Source organism: Bombina bombina, chromosome 2 (assembly GCF_027579735.1).
Source record: "Bombina bombina isolate aBomBom1 chromosome 2, aBomBom1.pri, whole genome shotgun sequence".
Taxonomy (NCBI): Eukaryota; Metazoa; Chordata; class Amphibia; order Anura; family Bombinatoridae; genus Bombina; species Bombina bombina.
The window spans coordinates 99694354-99715775 of NC_069500.1; the positions used below are offsets into that span (position 1 = coordinate 99694354).

A 21422-nucleotide genomic window follows, 5' to 3' on the forward strand; every position below is an offset into this window, starting at 1 on the left:
TAGTTGCTGAGATTGAAGCGATATAACATTGTTACCCCCTACAAAAAACACTCCCTTCTGAGACTACTTAAAGTGATAGATTGTCTTTAAGGGGACATATGTTGAAAACTAACTACTCACCCAACTGCAAAGTAAATGACTGTAAAGCATGCATTAGCAGAAGACCATGAGGACCATGGTATGGTAATCCTCGTAAAGATACCTAGGAAATCTTAAACTTGGACTCTCAGGAGACTCAAAAATAACAGAACTCTTTTACAAAGGAACATCTCTCAACCCGATAACCCTATATATATTTTGATGTCGGGAGTTTCCTGTATGATGTATCTCTGTAACTAAATGCATGTATTGTTTCTAATTTTATTGTTGGTGTAATGTGAGTAATAAAAAAAATATTTCATCTAAATTCATTAATATAAAATGCTTTTTATAGATTAAGGCCAAGATTTTTTTTTTACTCTGCTCTATTTTTAGTAGCATTATTTTGTGCAGTTATAGTCGATTTTGTATTTGTCAGAATATTATTATGTCCTTTTCTGCAGTTTTATTGCTTAAAAGATGTACAACCTTGCTCTTTATCTTTATCTACTCCCCCCCTCTCAAAGTATGATTTTGTTTGTAATCTGAGGTGCTTCAAAATATGTCATGAAGAAAAAAACTTGTTGGCAAAGACTATGTGCTGGAAATATATACATTTGTAGTACCCATAGTACATTTTTCAAGAAAACTCTTCTTCAACCTATGTTCATAAATTTCATATAGTTTTTAATTATCAGAACGAATAAATTATTACTAAATATGGTATCTACCATAGGAAATCCTTAATGCCACAGGTATGCATGTGGTCCAGAGAAACTTTACGGTTGAAGTATAATTATATCCATAAATTCTAATGGCATCTTTCATTTTAATTTTTTTTAAATTGGTCTGATTAGCAGCACTTACCTTAAATAAACTTTCTTCTGCAGACCAGCAGGAAATAATTTACATTCTATTTACCAAAAAAATGTTACATTTTTTTTGTGGTAAATAGTGAAACAGATGACTCAAAACACAGATATCTAGGAAGATGTTAGTGATAGTAAATCCCTATCATCGTGAAATGCTAGGATTTACCAGTGCAACAAATAAAGGGGACTTTCAGTCATGAAGTAGAAAATACTTCATGTTGAAAGTTACTTTATTTGTTTGCAGCGTTCGCCGTGCTAAACTCCTCATGCCGCCCACGGCAGAACTCTATTTTGCACTAAAGTACTCTTAGCCAATAGCCGTGCAGGCCAGTTGGCATTATGCCGGATAGCTAGCATTGTTGAAATGTAAATAATAAAATTAAATTTATTACAAAACAAAGAAACACTATGGACTAAATTACAAGTGGAGCAATATATATTGTATGAGATGTCTAGCATAAATTGCACCAAAATGAGTATATCATGAGCATCAGTGCGCTTGCGTATCACTCAAGCTCAACTTAACAGTCCTGAAAGTAAACCGCAATTCCAATTGTGAAGTTTCCAGAAACCTACCAGTTACACCTGATACATTCAGCATGAATATACCTTACAATACAGGTGTTTACATCAATACTGTTGTATGCTGTGAAAGGACAATAGTAATTTACATGTGTGAAATTAACCTTTTCACTTCCAAAAGAATAGCACAAATTGTAAATGAATGTCATACATTTGAGATGGGGCATTATGGGTATACAGTAGTGTGCGTATGATGGGTAATTTCTACACATTGTGCTGTAAAAAAATGTTTTTCTTTAAATCATATTTATTTTTATTGAGGTTTAAAAGTGAACCATGCAAAAATGAATTACACACATGAAATTACAAACAATCCTCATTTTTATAAAACTGAAAAACAAATAATAATGAGATACAGGGTGGTAACCAAATACCACACAGACAATGAGACTCACTGTAATAAACCTTCTGCAGCACTTATGAAGCCTAGTTCTGAAAACTGCAGCCTTTGCCAGAGACCCTTAAAGGGACAGTACACTGTAAAATAGTTTTTCCATTAATGTATTTTAAATGACTTGTTATACCAATTGCAGAGTATAAAATATTTGAGAAATTCAATTTTCATGCTTATTTGTGTATATGAAGTAACTGATTTTGTGCTTTGAAACCACAGCCTATTACAATGGGTTGAACTTAAAGGTGATATCAGATCTCATTACGTTATCACTTTTATGTACACAGACTTGCTTCCTTATCTTTTATTTGGCTGGAACACCAAAGCTAAATACATAGAGAGAACAATGGAAATTGATCATTTTATTGCTTAACTATCCTGCATCCCACTGAGAGTGTAATCTATTCTGCTGGCTGTGTATACTTAGGCTATTCAATAGCCTATACTCCAGTATTAATTTGTTCAGTATAGGTGGCGATACCACAGGCTAAACCCGCTATTTCAAATGCTGAAATAGGAGTAAAGGAACTACTTGTAACCAATTTAATACACTCTAGCAGGTTAAAAGGATCATTGGGAATAATTTAAAAGGGAGAACATTTTTGGTTGAACTGTCCATTTAAAGTGAAGGTCAATTTCGATGAATTAGTGCCCCGTTTTAAACTATTAAAAACAAGGGCACTTTAATTCATCAAAATTGAAAATTCACTCCTTTTGTTCAAAAACTTACCTTTTAATCCTGAAAGCCGCTCCAGTGCTTCCTCCGCCCGTCGGAAGCCTCTTCTTTACGTCAGAAATTACAAATCCGGCTTCCTCCAAGCCGGACCCGCGAAGAGGGCTTGCGACGGGCAGAGGAAGCGCTGCAGCGGCTGTCAGGATTAAAAGGTAATGTTTTGAAGAAAAGGAGTGAAATGTCAATTTTGATGAATTAAAGTGCCCGGGCACTAATTCATCGAAATTGACCTTCACTTTAAGACTCACTCAAGGCAACAGGTGTCTCCAACCTTAACCCTAGGACCCTAGTCCAAACTATTTTGTTAGATTTACATTGGTGACCACCGATTAGAGAAATAAAATATACATAGCAACATAATGCAAACAAGAGAATATAACTAGACCTCAATAGGACCCAGTGCATAGGCTGTGGCAGGGCACCAATTTTAAGAGCACCCTTTCTGACCTCTTCAAGAAACTGAGCCAGCAGCCTGTGCTGCAAATTTTTAATGATTTGTTTCTAGTTCTTTATTGTAAAAAATAAATAAATATATATATAATTTTGGTATGTTTTGGGGTTAGAAGCAATAACCGTACAGGATAATAATAAAAATAGCTGTGGCTTTTCCGGTAGCACATTTTTAAACATCTCACACTGTAATATGTATTTTACAATTGAAAGTTTTGAGCCAGTTCTTTTGCACAAAACTTTATCTCTCTATACCAACCAGGATTACAGAACTGCTTGCTGAGATAGTTTGCAGAAACTCGGCTGGTACAGTAAGATACAGTTGCAGATCATTATTTTCAAAGGCTGAGCAGGATGCAGCGAGTGATTGGTCAGGTAGTATGACTGCCTCTCCTATTGGCTGACCAGTAGTGTCTTGGGCTTTACCTGTGTTTAAGCCCTCTGCAAAGGTTAAACACAGTTATCTGGGCTCACTAATGCAAACATAGATCATGTAATTTGTCAAACTCTAACACATTAGAGCTTGCAACGTGTGCATTAGAATGTTCATTTAAAACAAAGAACTCTGAACTATGATACTGACAATATAATATAATTGACAGTACATCCCTGCTGTCCTTGTTTAGAGTCCCCAGCCATTGGTGTCTCTTTGGCTGGCCTCCACCAGTCACACCTAAAATTTAGCTTGGTACAGCTAGATCCCTTCTATGCTTTTCGGCTGTAAAATACAAATCTAGCTTTTATTGGGTGATTATTTAATGTGGGCCTATGCGCCATCCCAGTTAACCCCCAAATCCATCCTACACTTCCCCAAACATGAACATTTGTTGCCACCACCCAAAATCTTTTTCGAGACTACCCCCTAAATTATAGTTGCGTTAACACCTAAATAAAAACAAATGTATACAAATAATACTTTGGTAACGTTCCAAAGCTCATGGAAGCTGTGAATTTAGTTACTAGAGCACAAAGACAGATTTGATTAAATTTATAATATAATCTGAGAAAAAGTGGCTCACAGTGCAAAAACAATGACAATAGATAGTATGTAAAAAAAAAAAGAAGTTAATTAAACAATATAGACATGATTACAAAAAAAAAATGATTATACAAATTAAAAGGATTAAATACATAGAAAACCTAAAACTTACAATTTAAAATTAAGTCTGTGGGACTCAATAAACCTTTCAGCTGGTATATTGCTTGATGTAACAGTAATGAAGTAAGCTTGTGGTAGTCACACACCATTTTATTAACAACCCAGGTCACATGACCTCTCCCAAAGAGTTAATTGCATACTGCTAAGCTTACATTGATCATGTTTCATAATTGGATGGCATATATTGGGCCACTAGGGAAATCGGTAAACCCACATAGGGCTTTCCATGTGCCACTGCATAGAAATGTATGGCATATCGTTTTTGATGACTTTAGTACAAAACAATGGATACCAAGCGCCCTACACCTCAATTTAAGTGTCTGGCGGTTTCCAGGTAGCCTCTAGACACGTACCTGCGTGTTTGGACTTATTTTAATCCCTGCTTTCACCAGCACTTAAAATATATCCATATGGATACTCAATATGTTTTCTCAGAAGAGCTAGGGATTTTTATGCTTCCAGCAGGGGCTGGCTACTTGTGTGGTTGTTTTAAGGCTGGAGTCACTCTTCACACCTCAGCGCTTACCCAGACTGCTTTCTAGGCAGTAAAACATTGGTGTGAAATGGAGAGACACTCATATCCAATTATTCACTTTAATAAGAGGTAAACTCCTAGATGAAAGGCAGAAAACCTTAAAGGGACAGTCTACCATTAAATTGTTATTGTTTTAAAAGATAGATAATCCCTTTATTACCCATTCCTCAGTTTTGCATAACCAACACAGTTATATTAATATAATTTTTACCTCTGTGATTACCTTGTATCTAGGAACCTTCTTCCAGCCCCCTGATCACATGACTGTGACTATTTATTATCTATTGTCTTAAATTTAGCATTGTATTGTGCTAGATCTTAAATAACTTTCTGTGCCTGAACACAGTGTTATCTATATGGCCCACGTGTACGTTCTGTCTCTTTGTGTTGAAAAGAGATTTAAAAAGCTTGTGATAAGAGGCAGCCCTCAAAGGCTTAGAAATTAGCATATGAGCCTACCTAGGTTTAGTTTAAACTAAGAATACCAAGAGAAAAAAGCAAATTTGATGGTAAAAGTAAATTGGAAAGTTGATTAAAATTAAAAGTCCTATCTGAATAATGAAAGTTTCATTTATACTAGACTGTCCCTTTAATTTTATATTAACACATCCAGCCTCTTGAAAGGTGCAATTCCCCGTTACTGGACAAGTCTAGATAGTGTAACTCACATCCAAAGCATCTCCAAAAGCTTCTTTTGTATCTACAAATAGAAATTCCCAGTCTCCATGAGTGCTGTGGTCCTGTTCTGTACAGTGAGAAATTACGGTTTTGTGAGAATGAAGGGGCTCATTCCATTCCATGGTAGACATAGCATTGTTTTACAAAATGCGTTTACAGAGAAAAGCTGTAACCATTTTTTATGTGAGATATTAATATCTTGTAATATCAGTATTGGTTATAGAGCAAAACACTTATATGTATAGCACATCATACACACATGTCCTGTGTATCCTTAATTACCAGCTCAAATTTATGCATCTTTCATTTTTAAGTTTTGTTACACTTTTGGGAGTGAAAAGGTTAATTTCACACACAGAAATTGCTATTGTCGTTTTACACTGTACAGCGCTACTATCAACGTAAACACCTGTATTGTAAGGGATATTCATGCTAAATGGCTACTGTATTAGTGATGTGTTTTGTATAAGGTGATTTTTTTTTGTGTAACTTCTCATTTGGAACCACGGTTTACTTTCAATTTGTAATACGATTGCACAGATGCCCGAGTTAGACTTAGAAACATAGATATTGACAGCGGATAAGAGCCATAGGCCCAACAAGTCTGCCCGATATTTCCTAATAGTATAAACTTATCCAGTTTGTAGGATAGCCTTATGCTTGTCCCAGGCATTTTTATAGTTCCCACAGTGTTTGTCTGGGGGACAATTGCTGTATAAATTTAACACAATCGCAATTTAAGCTAGCAGTCTTGCACAAAATACTGCTCCACTTATAATCTAGGCCTTATTTTGCAGTGCAGTACTTGATTGCTGATATGTGCTGAGTTTGTCTCTCACTAGACAGTATACGGATAAGCAAAAATGGCACATATCCAAATTATTTATGTGCTCTATTAGCAACATGCTTCTTGATAATCACAAGCGTTTACCTGTGGTCGCTAAGCGTTTACCTGTGGTCGCTAATGTAATAGATAATCAGACATACTAGTCATATTTCTGTGGTTAATAATTAGTGAACAAGTTGGCTGTGCCAGTTCTATTTTTAAGGTTGCCCAAGCAAACCATTAACCTTATGACAAACTGGCATTAACTGTTTTCTTTTTAATTCCATTTGTTGATTAGATTTGTTATTTAAAGAATAATTAAAAGAACTGATGTCCCATAATGCTAGTTTGTGATCAACCAGCAATTAAACATGAAAATCCTGGCTACTCCTAATTCTGAAATAATTTTGTTATTCTCTAATGTAAAAATAACTCACAAGAAAACAAAGAAAATTTGATAATAGAAGAAAATTGGAAAGTTGGAATCCTATTCTCTATCTGAAGCATGAAAGGAAATTTCTGGGTTTTATGTCCCTTTAATGATCTCTCTGCTTATGACCTGAAGATTCTATGTCAGTTATCTGATACACCTATATACAATCAGAGATATAAAAAAAAAACCCATATCATTAGCCAACTAGTTAAAGAACTTTTTGCCTACTAATATCTGTTAGGGATTCGTACATCTTCAGTATCATTCTCTCAATAGCTTCCATCTTTTAATTTCTATGTCTTACATGCAAAAAAAAATGTTGCAGTGTCACATGCTATTTATAATGCTCTCCTACCTCTTCCTCTGCAGACTAACGAGTGGAGTAAAAATGATGAGCGTCTTCTCCAAGCTGTGGAACATGGGGAGACTGAGAAAGTGGCCACATTGCTGGGGAAAAAAGGAGTGGCTGCGTCAAAACTGGACAGCGAGGGTAAAACTGCGTAAGTCTGTGAGAGATAATATATTTATATAAAATAATTAAAAGGAAAGTAAAGCCTCATTTTTAAGAAAGACGTTGTACATACAGAATATTTCTGCTTTATAAAACTAATTTTTTTAAAGAACAAAATGTTCTGCATCTTTATATTCCAAATGCATTAGGGTTTTGATAATATTTGTGTTCTCTAAAACTAGAAGTGATAAATTCCAAAAATATTACATTTAGCGGCCGATCCTTCAGGCTCGCCGGAAACAGCTGCTCTTTAACTCGTCCACCGCCGCATACGATCGGGTTGATTGACACCACCTGCTAGCGGCCGATTGGCCACGAATCTGCAGGGGGCAGCATTGCACAAGCAGTTCACTGGCATTGCCGGCAGCGTATGATCATGTCCGTCCGCACTTTCATAAATCAGCCCCATAGTATCATTATTTTGCCAAGCAACTACCCTTCAGATCATGTGACATTACTGTAAGTTAGTCCTGAGTCCCTGCCACTGTCTTATTGCAGTTTAATTTCTATTTAAAAAAAACCAATTAATATAAATTGGAAAAATTCCAACCCAGCTGTGTACAGGTGAACCTTTATTACTGTGAAGAAAAATAATCTAATTTCAGCCAACTTTTTGTTTTATTTCTATTATCTAGTGTGCTTTGTTCTCTTGGTATGCTTAGTTGAAAAGCATACCTAGGTAGGAGCAGCAAGGCACTACTGGGAGCTAGCTGTTGATTTTATTTATTTTTTCGCTCACCCAATGAGTTTGACAAGTTTCAAATAGGTAATTAAAGGGATATGCAAGCCAAATTCTTTTCCATCATGATTCAGATAGAGCAGGCAATTTTAAGCAACTTTCTAATTTACTCCTATTATTAATTTATCTTCATTCTCTTGGGATCTTTATTTTATAAGTCAGGAATGTAAGCTTAGGAGCCACCAATTAGCAAGCACTGCCCAGGTGCTGAACCAAGAATGGGCAGGCTCTTAAGCTTACATTCCTGCTTTTTAAAATAAAGATCCCAAGAGAACGAAGATAATAGGAGTAAATTAGAAAGTTGCTTAAAATTGCTGCTCTATCTGAATCACGAAAGAAAAAAATTGGGGTTCATATTCCTTTAACAAATTATACATTAGTTACTTAAAGGGACATTATACACTAGATTTTTCTTTGCATAAATGTTTTGTAGATCCATTTATATAGCCCATACAGTTTATTTATTTATTTATTTGTTTTTTTTTTGTTTGTTTGTTTTGCTTATTTTAAAAAAAACATTGCTATGATTTTCAGACTCCTAACCAAGCCCCAAAGTTTTAGGAAAATACTGATGTATACCTACTCCAGTTTGCTCCTGTTTGTGTAAAGGGTCTTTCTCTTGTTAAGTGTGTTCAGTCCACGGGTCATCCATTACTTATGGGATATATTCTCCTTCCCAACAGGAAGTTGCAAGAGGATCACCCAAGCAGAGCTGCTATATAGCTCCTCCCCTCACATGTCATATCCAGTCATTCTCTTGCAACCCTCAACAAAGAAGGAGGTCGCGGGAGGAGTTGGAGTTTTTACTTAATTATTCTTCAATCAAAAGTTTGTTATTTTAAATGGCACCGGAGTGTGCTGTTTTTCTATCTCAGGCAGTATTTGGAAGAAGAAACTGCCTGCGTTTTCTATGATCTTAGCAGGCGTAACTAAGATCCACTGGCTGTTCTCGACATTCTGAGGAGTGGGGTAACTTCAGAACATGGGAATAGCATGCGGGGTCTCCCGCAAATGAGGTATGTGCAGTACAATATTTTCTGGGAATGGAATTGACTAAGAAAACACTGCTGTTACCCGTATGATGTAAGTACAGCCTTAAATGCAGTAGTAGTGACTGGTATCAGGCTGATAAATGTATGCACAGTAGAGTTATTTTCTAGGGACTAGAATTTGACTGAGAAAATACTGTTAATACTGAAATAATGCTTAAGCCTTATCTGCAGTGGAAGCGACTGGTAGCAGGCTTAGTGATAACTTTGTTTGACATTAAAAGAAAAACGTTTACTGGCATGTTATTCGTTTTGTGAGGTACTTTGGTGATAAATCCTTTTGGGCATGAATTTTTTTCCACATGGCTAACGTATATTTCTGCATAGAAACCGTTATATCAGGTCTCCCACTGTTGTAAATGAGTGGGAGGGGACTTTTTTAGCGCCTTGTTGCGCAGTTAAAATTCTAATACAGTCTTCCTGCTTCTTCCTCCTTGATCCAGGACGTCTCTAGAGAGCTCAGGGATCTTCAAAATTCGTTTTTGAGGGAGGTAATCAGTCGCAGCAGACCTGTGACAGTGTGTTTGAGTGTGATAAAAACGTTAAATCTTAATTTGATATCCATTTTTTTGGGTACTGAGGGGTTAATCATCCTTTTGCTAACGGGTGCAATCCTCTGCTTATTAATACATTTAAAGAATTGTTGACTATAACTGAATTAGTTCTTTGTTATTCAACTGTGTTTTTATAAAAGCGCTGTAGCGTTTTTTAGATTGCTTGTAAACTTATTGAAAGTAATTTCCAAGCTTGCTAGCTTCATTGCTAGTCTGTTTAAACATGTCTGATACAGAGGAATCTGCTTGTTCATTATGTTTAAAAGCCGATGTGAAGCCCAATCGAAATATGTGTACCAATTGTATTGATATTACTTTGAATAAAAGTCAATCTGTACCGATAAAGAAATTATCACCAGACAACGAGGGGGAAGTTATGCCGTCTAACTCTCCTCACGTGTCAGTACCTTCGTCTCCCGCTCGGGAGGTGCGTGAGATTCAGGCGCCAAGTACATCAAGGCCCTTACAAATCACTTTACATGATATGGCTAATGTTATGAAAGAAGTTTTATACAATATGCCCGAGTTAAGAGGCAAGCGCGACAGCTCTGGGTTAAGGACAGAGCGCGCTGATGACACGAGAGCCATGTCTGATACTGCGTCACAATTTGCAGAACATGAGGACGGAGAGCTTCATTCTGTGGGTGACGGTTCTGATTCGGGGAGACCAGATTCAGAAATTTCAAATTTTAAATTTAAGCTTGAGAACCTTCGCGCGTTACTAGGGGAGGTGTTAGCGGCTCTGAATGATTGTGACACGGTGGCAATCCCAGAGAAATTATGTAGGCTGGATAAATACTATGCGGTAGCGGTGTGTACTGACGTTTTTCCTATACCAAAGAGGCTTACAGAGATTATTAACAAGGAGTGGGATAGACCCGGTGTGCCTTTTTCCCCTCCCCCGATATTTAGAAAAATGTTCCCTATAGACGCCACCACACGAGACTTATGGCAGACGGTCCCTAAGGTGGAGGGAGCAGTTTCTACTTTAGCCAAGCGTACCACTATTCCGGTAGAGGATAGCTGTGCTTTCTCAGATCCAATGGATAAAAAATTAGAGGGTTACCTTAAGAAAATGTTTGTTCAACAAGGTTTTATATTACAGCCTCTTGCATGCATTGCGCCTGTCACTGCTGCAGCGGCATTCTGGTTTGAGTCTCTGGAAGAGGCGATTCGCACAGCACCATTGGATGAGTCTTTGAGCAAGCTTAGAACCCTTAAGCTGGCTAATGCGTTTGTTTTGGATGCCGTAGTGCATTTAACCAAACTTACGGCTAAGAATTCCGGATTCGCCATACAGGCGCGCAGAGCGCTATGGCTTAAGTCCTGGTCAGCAGATGTAACTTCTAAGTCTAAACTACTGAACATTCCTTTCAAAGGGCAGACCTTATTCGGGCCCGGCTTGAAGGAAATTATTGCTGACATTACTGGAGGTAAGGGCCACACCCTTCCTCAGGACAGGGCCAAAGCTAAGGCCAAACAGTCTAATTTTCCTGCCTTTCGTAATTTCAAGGCAGGAGCAGCATCAACTTCCTCCGCTCCAAAACGGGAAGGAACTACTGCTCGTTACAGACAGGGTTGGAAAGGCAACCAGTCATGGAACAAGGGCAAGCAGGCCAGAAAGCCTACTTCCGCCCCTAAGACAGCATGAAGGCAGGGCCCCCTTTACGGAGACGGATCTAGTGGGGGGCAGACTTTCTCTCTTCGCCCAGGCCTGGGCAAGAGATGTACAGGATCCCTGGACGTTGGAGATTATATCTCAGGGATACCTTCTGGATTTCAAAACTTCTCCTCCAAAAGGGAGGTTCCATCTGTCAAGGTTATCAACAAACCTAGTAAAGAAAGAGGCATTTCTGCAATGTGTACAAGACCTCTTAGTGATGGGAGTGATCCACCCAGTTCCGCGAACGGAACAGGGGCAAGGGTTTTATTCAAATCTGTTTGTGGTTCCCAAAAAAGAGGGAACCTTCAGACCAATCTTAGACTTAAAGATCTTAAACAAATTCCTAAGGGTTCCATCGTTCAAGATGGAAACCATTCAGACCATCCTACCCATGATCCAAGAGGGTCAATATATGACCACAGTGGACTTAAAGGATGCCTACCTTCACATACCGATTCACAGAGATCATTATCGGTACCTAAGGTTTGCCTTTCTAGACAGGCATTACCAGTTTGTAGCTCTTCCCTTCGGGTTGGCTACGGCCCCGAGAATTTTTACAAAGGTTCTGGGTTCACTTCTGGCGGTACTAAGACCACGAAGCATAGCGGTGGCTCCGTACCTAGACGACATTCTGATACAAGCGTCAAGTTTTCAAAAGGCAAAGTCTCATACAGAGATAGTTCTAGCATTTCTGAGGTCGCATGGGTGGAAAGTGAACGTGGAAAAGAGTTCTCTGTTACCACTCACAAGGGTCCCTTTTCTAGGGACTCTTATAGATTCTGTAGAGATGAAGATTTACCTGACGGCGTCCAGGTTATCAAAGATTCTCAATGCTTGCCGTGTCCTTCACTCCATTCCAAGCCCATCAGTAGCTCAGTGCATGGAAGTAATCGGCTTAATGGTTGCGGCAATGGACATAGTGCCATTTGCGCGCCTACATCTCAGACCGCTGCAACTATGCATGCTAAGTCAATGGAACGGGGATTACTCAGATCTGTCCCCTTTGCTAAATCTGGACCAGAAGACCAGAGATTCTCTTCTCTGGTGGTTATCACGGGTTCATCTGTCCAAAGGAATGACTTTTCGCAGGCCAGATTGGACAATTGTAACAACAGATGCCAGCCTTCTAGGCTGGGGAGCAGTCTGGAAATCCCTGAAGGCTCAGGGATCGTGGACTCAGGAGGAGAAACTCCTCCCGATAGACATTCTAGAATTAAGAGCAATATTCAATGCTCTTCTAGCTTGGCCTCAGTTAGCAACACTGAGGTTCATCAGATTTCAGTCGGACAACATCACGACTGTGGCTTACATCAATCATCAAGGGGGAACCAGGAGTTCCCTAGCGATGTTGGAAGTCTCGAAGATAATTCGCTGGGCAGAGTCTCACTCTTGCCACCTGTCAGCGATCTACATCCCAGGCGTGGAGAACTGGGAGGCGGATTTTCTAAGTCGCCAGACTTTTCATCCGGGGGAGTGGGAACTTCACCCGGAGGTATTTGCTCAACTGATTCATCGTTGGGGCAAACCGGATCTGGATCTCATGGCATCTCGCCAGAACGCCAAGCTTCCTTGTTACGGATCCAGGTCCAGGGACCCGGGTGCGGTGCTGGTAGATGCACTAGCAGCCCCTTGGGTTTTCAACATAGCTTATGTGTTTCCACCTTTTCCGTTGCTACCTCGACTGATTGCCAGGATCAAACAGGAGAGAGCATCTGTGATTCTGATAGCGCCTGCGTGGCCACGCAGGACCTGGTATGCAGACCTAGTGGACATGTCGTCCTGTCCACCGTGGTCTCTACCCCTGAGGCAGGACCTTCTAATTCAGGGTCCTTTCAACCATCCGAACCTAATTTCTCTGAGGCTGACTGCTTGGAAATTGAACGCTTGATTCTATCAAAGCGTGGGTTTTCGGATTCGGTTATTGATACATTAATACAGGCTCGGAAACCTGTTACCAGAAAAATTTACCATAAAATATGGCGTAAATATTTATATTGGTGTGAATCCAAGAGTTACTCATGGAGTAGGGTTAGGATTCCTAGGATATTGTCCTTTCTACAAGAGGGTTTAGAAAAGGGCTTATCCGCTAGTTCACTAAAGGGACAGATTTCTGCTCTGTCTATTCTTTTACACAAGCGTCTGGCGGAGAATCCAGACGTCCAGGCCTTTTGTCAGGCTTTGACTAGAATTAAACCTGTGTTTAAAACTGTTGCTCCTCCTTGGAGCTTAAACTTGGTTCTTAAAGTTCTTCAGGGTGTTCCGTTTGAACCCCTTCATTCCATTGATATTAAACTTTTATCTTGGAAAGTTCTGTTTTTGATGGCTATTTCCTCGGCTCGAAGAGTCTCTGAGTTATCTGCCTTACATTGCGATTCCCCTTACCTGATCTTTCATTCAGACAAGGTAGTTCTACTTACAGGCAACTAAAGATTTTCGGCAAACTTCTTCTCTGTTTGTCGTTTACTCTGGACAGAGGAGAGGTCAAAAGGCTACGGCTACCTCTCTCTCTTTTTGGCTTCGTAGCATAATACGTTTAGCCTATGAGACTGCTGGACAGCAGCCTCCTGATAGAATTACAGCTCATTCCACTAGAGCTGTGGCTTCCACCTGGGCCTTTAAGAATGAGGCCTTTGTTGAACAGATTTGCAAGGCTGCAACTTGGTCTTCACTTCATACTTTTTCCAAATTTTCCAAATTTGACACTTTTGCTTCTTCGGAGGCTGTTTTTGGGAGAAAGGTTCTACAGGCAGTGGTTCCTTCTGTTTAATGTTCCTGCCTTGTCCCTCCCATCATCCGTGTTCTTTAGCTTTGGTATTGGTATCCCATAAGTAATGGATGACCCGTGGACTGAACACACTTAACAAGAGAAAACATAATTTATGCTTACCTGATAAATTTATTTCTCTTGTAGTGTGTTCAGTCCACGGCCCGCCCTGTCTTTTTGAGGCAGGTTCTAAATTTTAAATTATAACTCCAGTCACCACTGCACCCTATAGTTTCTCCTTTCTCGTCTTGTTTCGGTCGAATGACTGGATATGACATGTGAGGGGAGGAGCTATATAGCAGCTCTGCTTGGGTGATCCTCTTGCAACTTCCTGTTGGGAAGGAGAATATATCCCATAAGTAATGGATGACCCGTGGACTGAACACACTACAAGAGAAATAAATTTATCAGGTAAGCATAAATTATGTTTTTCATATGCGGGGGGGGGGGGGGAGGGGAGTGTCTGGTATTTCCCACTTGCAGTGAGTGTTCCAGTAACCTTTTAAACAGAGCTAAACTGGAAGCTTCTAAGTTTTTAAACGGTTTTATACTGGATTTTTAGATCAGTATCTGTGCATATTATTCTTTATAGTAGTGTCTATTACATGCAGTTATATGACAATTGGTGTATACTTTCCCTTTAAGAAAATATTCTTTATTTTACAATTTGACACAGTTTAGTACAACAAAGTTCTTCAAACAAATCATCTTCATTCACAGTCAATTAAATTGATTCAGATAGAGCATGCAATTTTAAACAACTTTCCATTGTATTTCTATTCTCAAATTTGCTTTGTTCTCTTGATATCCTTTAAGAGTAAGCAAGGTAGGCTAATAGAAGCTCAGGAGCGTGCACATGTCTATGACAGTCTATGGCAGATGCGTTTGTTTTTATGTATAACATTGTTATAAACAATGCTGCCAGATGGCTAGAGACACGTGCACACTCCTGAGCTCAGCTAGGATTACTCTTTAATAAAGGATACTAAGACAACTAAACAAAATTGATAGCAGAAGTAAATTGGAAAGTTGTTTAAAATGTCATTCTCTATCCAGTCCAGTTTAATTTTGGCTTTACTGTCCCTTTAATCAGCAAATTAGGCAGCACATTGCATTGCAAAAAAGATTGGCAAACAAAATCGCTCTGTTTGCTAAATTGTCATTGTTTTGCTGTGCAGGGATCACATACATGTTCATTGTAAAATTAAACAAAGCCAGGTAAAATAAATAAGTAATGTATATTGCACAATTATTTTTACTATTCTAAATTTAACATTTTATTTGGATTTACAATTTGAGTTTAATGTCCCTTTAAGTTCCTTTTTTATATTTGATTTCCCCCTTTTTTAATTGAAATTTCTCTCACACCACTGTCCTTCCTCATCTGCTGTTTCACTTAGGAAAATACTTTTTTCTTAAATCCTCTCTTCTTCAAGATCAAGATTTTTTTTTCTGCTTCATACCTCAAAACCCCCCCCCCCCCCCTTTAAAACTTTTTGCGGCTTTTCACCTGTGGAATTTCCTGCCCCATTGACCAGAACTGTTTACGTAAATAAATAAAGGGTTCTCAAGTAACTATATTTTGGAAAAGCATTCCAACATTTTTCTTGCTATCACCACACATCTTGCTTTGATTTCTGTTTATGGAAATGCCAAAATAAAAAAGAAGAGAAATTTAGTTGCCAAATACTGAGAACTGTCTTTTGGACCAAAAATTTGAATTGTTTAGAATCTTGCTGAATCAGACTGTACTGAAAGCCAAACTAAATCAGCGAGAGCCGACATGTCTTACAGTATGCTAAGTAATTGTCTCTCTCAGGCAGCCACAGGACTTCAAACAATCCTTGGAATCTATATAATAACAACATTTTTCAAATTTGTTTAGTGTGTCAAGTAAGTTAAGATAAAAGTATTGCAGGATTTGTGTGGTATTCTATTTAAAGCGATAGTGAAATATAATGAAAGCTATACATATGTAAATTACATCTCCATAAACGCAGGACATTTAATTTATTATTTATTTTTTATTTTTTTAATATATTTTAAATGCTGCATATTAATAAATATATTTTGCCATCTCGTCTAATTGTCTTTTCATAGTGCAAATTTATGTGGTATTCTATTTAAAGCGATAGTGAAATATAATGAAAACTAAAGGGACAGTAAACGCCTTGAGATTTTTATATGAAATGTTTCATTATGTGTAATGAAATAACTTTACAATATATTGTCATTATTTATTTTGCCCCCTTTTCAAGCAATTTTAGCTCTGAAAATTGAGCCATTTCTAATTCTCAGAACTTGAAAAGTCCCTTGCGAGGTTATCTCTGCTACATATCTGTCCCTAATTGTTTTTAACTGTAAAACAATGCTTTATGACAATGGCCAGATTGGCTTCTCCAAATAAGGCAAATTTTGCGCAGAGTTTGGATCTTCAAAAATAATTGCAGTAAAAAGGATAACTTGTTTCATAAATGTTTATACTTGGATGATATCTTTTTCTACAGGAATACAAAAGAAATGTCTTTTATTTACAAAGCATTAACTGTCCCTTTAAGCTAATAGAATAAACATATCCTTTGCAGTACAGTTGCCTGTACTTACTTTGTGTATTTTTATATATATTTAAAGTCAAATAACAGTACTATGGTCCATCACCTCACCACATTCCATACTAACAACTCTGAGATTGGCATAAAATTTTGTATTAGGTTTTACTGTTTGAAGGTAGTACTACGGCTAATGTGAAACGCGTCAGCTTGTTCATTCTATGCACTGTTAGCACTTTGTACCATTCCTAAACCGCTGAGGATGTTTTAAGCTGCTATTTAATAAAGCTTAAGTTTTATTACTTTAGTGTCCTCGTACTATATTTTGTGTCTATGGCTACTTTTGGAGCACCATGTATCTGCAAAAAAGTCTAGAACTATATTATTATTATTATTATTATTATTATCGGTTATTTGTAGAGTGCCAACAGATTCCGCAGCTTTAATACACTTCGAAAAAGTATCACCTGTTTGTTGATAAGAAACTTTGTAGAAAACAGTCATACAAAGAATTATCCTATGTTTCTTGGGTGGCAAATTGACTACAGTCAGTCCCGTCATACTAGCTTAAAGTCATGGAAATCCAAGCGTATAACAACTTTAAGTGATCAGTTATTAAAAAAAGGTGCTAAAGTCACCCTTTCAGTGCCACTGCAGTTTGCTAAACTCAGCGGCTCCGGCGCCCACGGCACATCGCTCTCCTTCAATGAGGTGACGTTTGCACCTCTAAACCAATAGCCGTGCGTGTCAACTGACAGTGTTCTGTATGCACGCACGGCTATTGGTTTAGAGGTGCAAAGTTTAGTTTAGCAAACTGCAGCGGCAGCACATTTAGGGTGAGTTTAGCATCTTTTTAAAATATCTGATCACTTAAACTCCACTTTATTTTTAGTGATGGTAAATCCTAGCATTTGCTAAACGCTTAGATTTACCATCACTTTAAATTTATGTCCCTTTTTAAATCTCTGTCTGGCTATCAAGTGCATGTAAAACATACATTATTCTCTAGTGTTCAGTATGTTATTTTTGGTGTGTAATATGTATTACCAGCTGATTTTATTTTGTAGAAGGATTACACAATGTCTACAAGCTGAAACCCTAGAAAGCGTTACTTGCCATTGTTCTTTTGTGAGCCTCAAAGTAAGATCTTGCATGGAAAAGTATTTATCACTATTTATTTTTTATTAAGCTCTTGTGTAAAACACTGAGAAATTGTGTCTCACAGTTTAATACCTTTCTGGGCTGTAAACACTTCCTTGGTTAAAGGAAGCCCAATAGTATGTTTTATAAGGTAATCAGGTTAAAGGTGTATTGTTTTCTTTGGAAGCAGTTTTCTTTGGAAAGTGTCGAGTCATAGAATTAATTATTTTATTCCATATATTTTGTTCCAATATAGGGTTAGCCCAGGAGTGACACAGTGATCTTTTGCAATTTGAAAAACTCTTAACAAGTGACATTGTATTGCACAAAATGACATGATCTAATTCATTACAGCATGCCATTCTAGCGCTACTGACCCTGCAAGTTGATGTGTTTAACTTTGCAACGGTATTGAACACATAGTTAATAGTCCCATTTTGTAGCCACAGAGAACTTCTGGTATATGAGACATTCAGCAGTGGCAGTCACACAAACCCGTCAATCACCTGCCTGCTCAGAATCAACAGTTGTATGCAGCTCCTGAGAAATACTTGAATTATGTGTTTAACGGTCACTAGTACAAAAATGACATGCTCTAACGATTTACAGCATGTACATGTTGCACTACAATGTCCCTTCAAAGTGAATAATAATACAGTACTCTACTACATTACAGCATTTTATAACTATTGTAAATTATTTTGTGTACTAACCCCAGTTCCTCTGGGTAATCTTTTAGATCCTCTGTGTAATCTTGCAGTGCCCTTCTTTGTCCTGTTTAGAAGCAGAAACAAAGGACTCATTCCATCGTATACATAATTTAGTGATGTTTATGTAGAATGTAGAATAATACTTCCCTGTACAAGTTCCAGGAATCTTAACAGACTGGTTTAAAACAAAAAGTGTTTTGAATTATATAGCAGGTTCCAACACAAATGCTGTCTCACTCACCTATAAAGATCAATAAAGGGCATATTGCAAAAACATGCAACTTGTTTTCCTATTCCAAGTCCATTACTAGGAAGTAATTGTTTTTGGGATATATATGTCACTCTTCTGAGAGCGATAAGAACAATCTCAAACCTATATATGCGACTCTTTCGTGGACACTCATGGCAATACTAATATAAACTAGACACTAGCATTAGTGAGTTAGATGTTCAATGAGCGGGACTTTCTCTAGTTGGAACTATATTACGTTTTTTGGTTAATTCTCCACAACAGTACACTCAAAGGCCTATCCCAAAACTTTTAAGATCAGTTTGATCTACCTAACAAAGATTGTTACTTAACTTATACACCTTCCAAAAATCTCCTCTGCTTTGTGACCATCCAACTATACTCTATCCATTATAAATATATATTTTAATAGTAACTCTACAGTATTACATTAAAACAAAACACATTTAAATATATGAAGTCAACATGGCACAGACTATATTAAAGGTAACTCATTTTCACTCCTAGATCAGGCTTGCCCTGCTGCCTCCGCACATTGCTGACATGTGGCTTCAGGTGCTGATGACAGCACACCTTTTTTTTTTCTTTTCAAAGAGCTTTATTGAGAAAATAAGCAGACAATGCACAAAAAGATAATCAGATTAACAGACAGTGGTACAGTATAATAACAACTCTTACTAAAACAGCATTGACAGGTTGAAGGATCCTTAAACCTCAGGATCCTGGTGAACATGTTAGAGGGCGACTGACAGTCATCTATAATCATACCATCTGTCAGATAGACGGCACACCTTTGTGCATTTGCCAATTTCACTCACTACCAAATGCGGAAGTCGGAGGATGCTTTCGGTATTCAGCTCCGAAAAGAGCCTAATACCAAAATCAGCCTCTGAGTTCCGCATTGAACGAAACTGCCAAATGCACATCTCTACTACAACTACAGTAAATGCTTCCAATGTACCCATGCACTGTTAGACCTGGAATAATTACACTTTTTGCATTTAATTACAGTACATAGTTTTATTTCGTCTAAATTATGAAGTGCCTGAATTTGGAACAAAATTCAATTTTGGGTTGAGGAGTACAAGAAACAAATTTTAATAAGACTAAGGGAAACATGAATAAACTGCATTCAGAGCCTCTGACACTTTGCAGCGCTGGCCTGCAACCATAGACTTAAAAGGCAGGCCCTGCTCTCATGTAATTGGTTGCACAAAAGCAGGAAGTTGGACTGCACAATATTGCTCTTAAATTTTGCCAAGCGATGCTACCTCACAAGTGCCGATTGCACGTTAACAGGTTCTCTGCTTTATAACTTGATACATTTTCCACTAAGGCTGCCTCTTGTGCTCACCACAGGCATTTCCAACCCAAAAATGTATTATGTTACTTTCATTTAGTAGTAATCTCTAGATTAAAGACTCATCATTTAATACATGATATTGACCACCTTTTTTCTTTCTTTCATGATTCAGATAGAGCATGCAATTTTAAGTAACTTTCTAATTTGCTCTTATTATAAGTGTAGCCAACAATCAGCAAGTGCTGCCCAGGTACTGAACCAAAAATAGACCGGCTCCTATGCTTACTTCCTGCTTTTTCAAATAAGGATAGCAAGAGAATGAAGAAAAATTGATAATAGGAGTAAATTAGAAAATTGCTTAAAATTGCATGCTCTATCTGAATCATGAAAGAAATAAAATTGGGTTTCTCTTGTAACTTCCTGTTGGGAAGGAGAATATCCCACAAGTAATGGATGATCCGTGGACTGGATACACCATCCAGTCCCCGGATCATCCATTACTTGTGGGATATTCTCCTTCCCAACAGGAAGTTGCAAGAGGACACCCACAGCAGAGCTGCTATATAGCTCCTCCCCTAACTGCCATATCCAGTCATTCTCTTGCAACTCTCAACAAAGATGGAGGTAGTAAGAGGAAAGTGGTGATAGATAGTTTTTTTCTTCAATCAAAAGTTTATTATTTTTAAATGGTACCGGAGTTGTACTATTTTATCTCAGGCAGCATTTAGAAGAAGAATCTGCCTGCGTTTTCTATGATCTTAGCAGAAGTAACTAAGATCCACTGCTGTTCTCACATATGTCTGAGGTAACTTCAGAGGGAGAATGGCGTGCAGGTTATCCTGCAATGAGGTATGTGCAGTTTTAAGTTTTTCTAGGGATGGAATTGCTAGAAAATGCTGCTGATACCGGATTAATGTAAGTTAAATACAGTGATTTAATAGCGACTTGAATCAGGCTTACTATCAGAGATATATACTCTTATAAATGTGCAATATAAAACGTTTGCTGGCATGTTTAATCGTTTTTATATATGCTTTGGTGATAAAACTTATTGGGGCCTAGTTTTTTCCACATGGCTGGCTTGATTTTTGCCTAGAAACAGTTTGCCTGAGGCTTTCCACTGTTGTAGTATGAGTGGGAGGGGCCTATTTTAGCGCTTTTTTGCGCAGTTAAAATTGCAGACAGAGACATTCAGCTTCCCTCAGCAGTCCCCTGCATGCTATAGGACATCTCTGAAGGGCTCTAAAGGCTTCAAAAGTCGTTTATTGAGGAAGGTAGGGCCACAGCTGAGCTGTGGCAGTTGTGGTGACTGTTTAAAAAACGTTTAATTTGTTTTTTGATCCGTTTTTTGCATTAAGGGGTTAATCATCTATTTGCAAGTGGGTGCAATGCTCTGCTAACCTATTACATACACTGTAAAAATTTTGTTTGAATTACTGCCTTTTTCTCC

The 21422-nt window shown here is 38.0% G+C and overlaps 1 protein-coding gene across 3 annotated transcripts in view; it reads left to right on the forward strand.

The window, feature by feature from the left end:
* Positions 1-21422, forward strand: part of RAI14 (retinoic acid induced 14) — a 484372-nt gene that overhangs the window by 118631 nt on the left and 344319 nt on the right. For all 3 annotated transcript variants that reach the window (XM_053701194.1, XM_053701193.1, XM_053701195.1), the window contains one exon: positions 7110-7240. In XM_053701194.1, coding sequence (XP_053557169.1) covers positions 7110-7240 — 131 coding nt within the window. The remainder of the gene's footprint in view (positions 1-7109; positions 7241-21422) is intronic.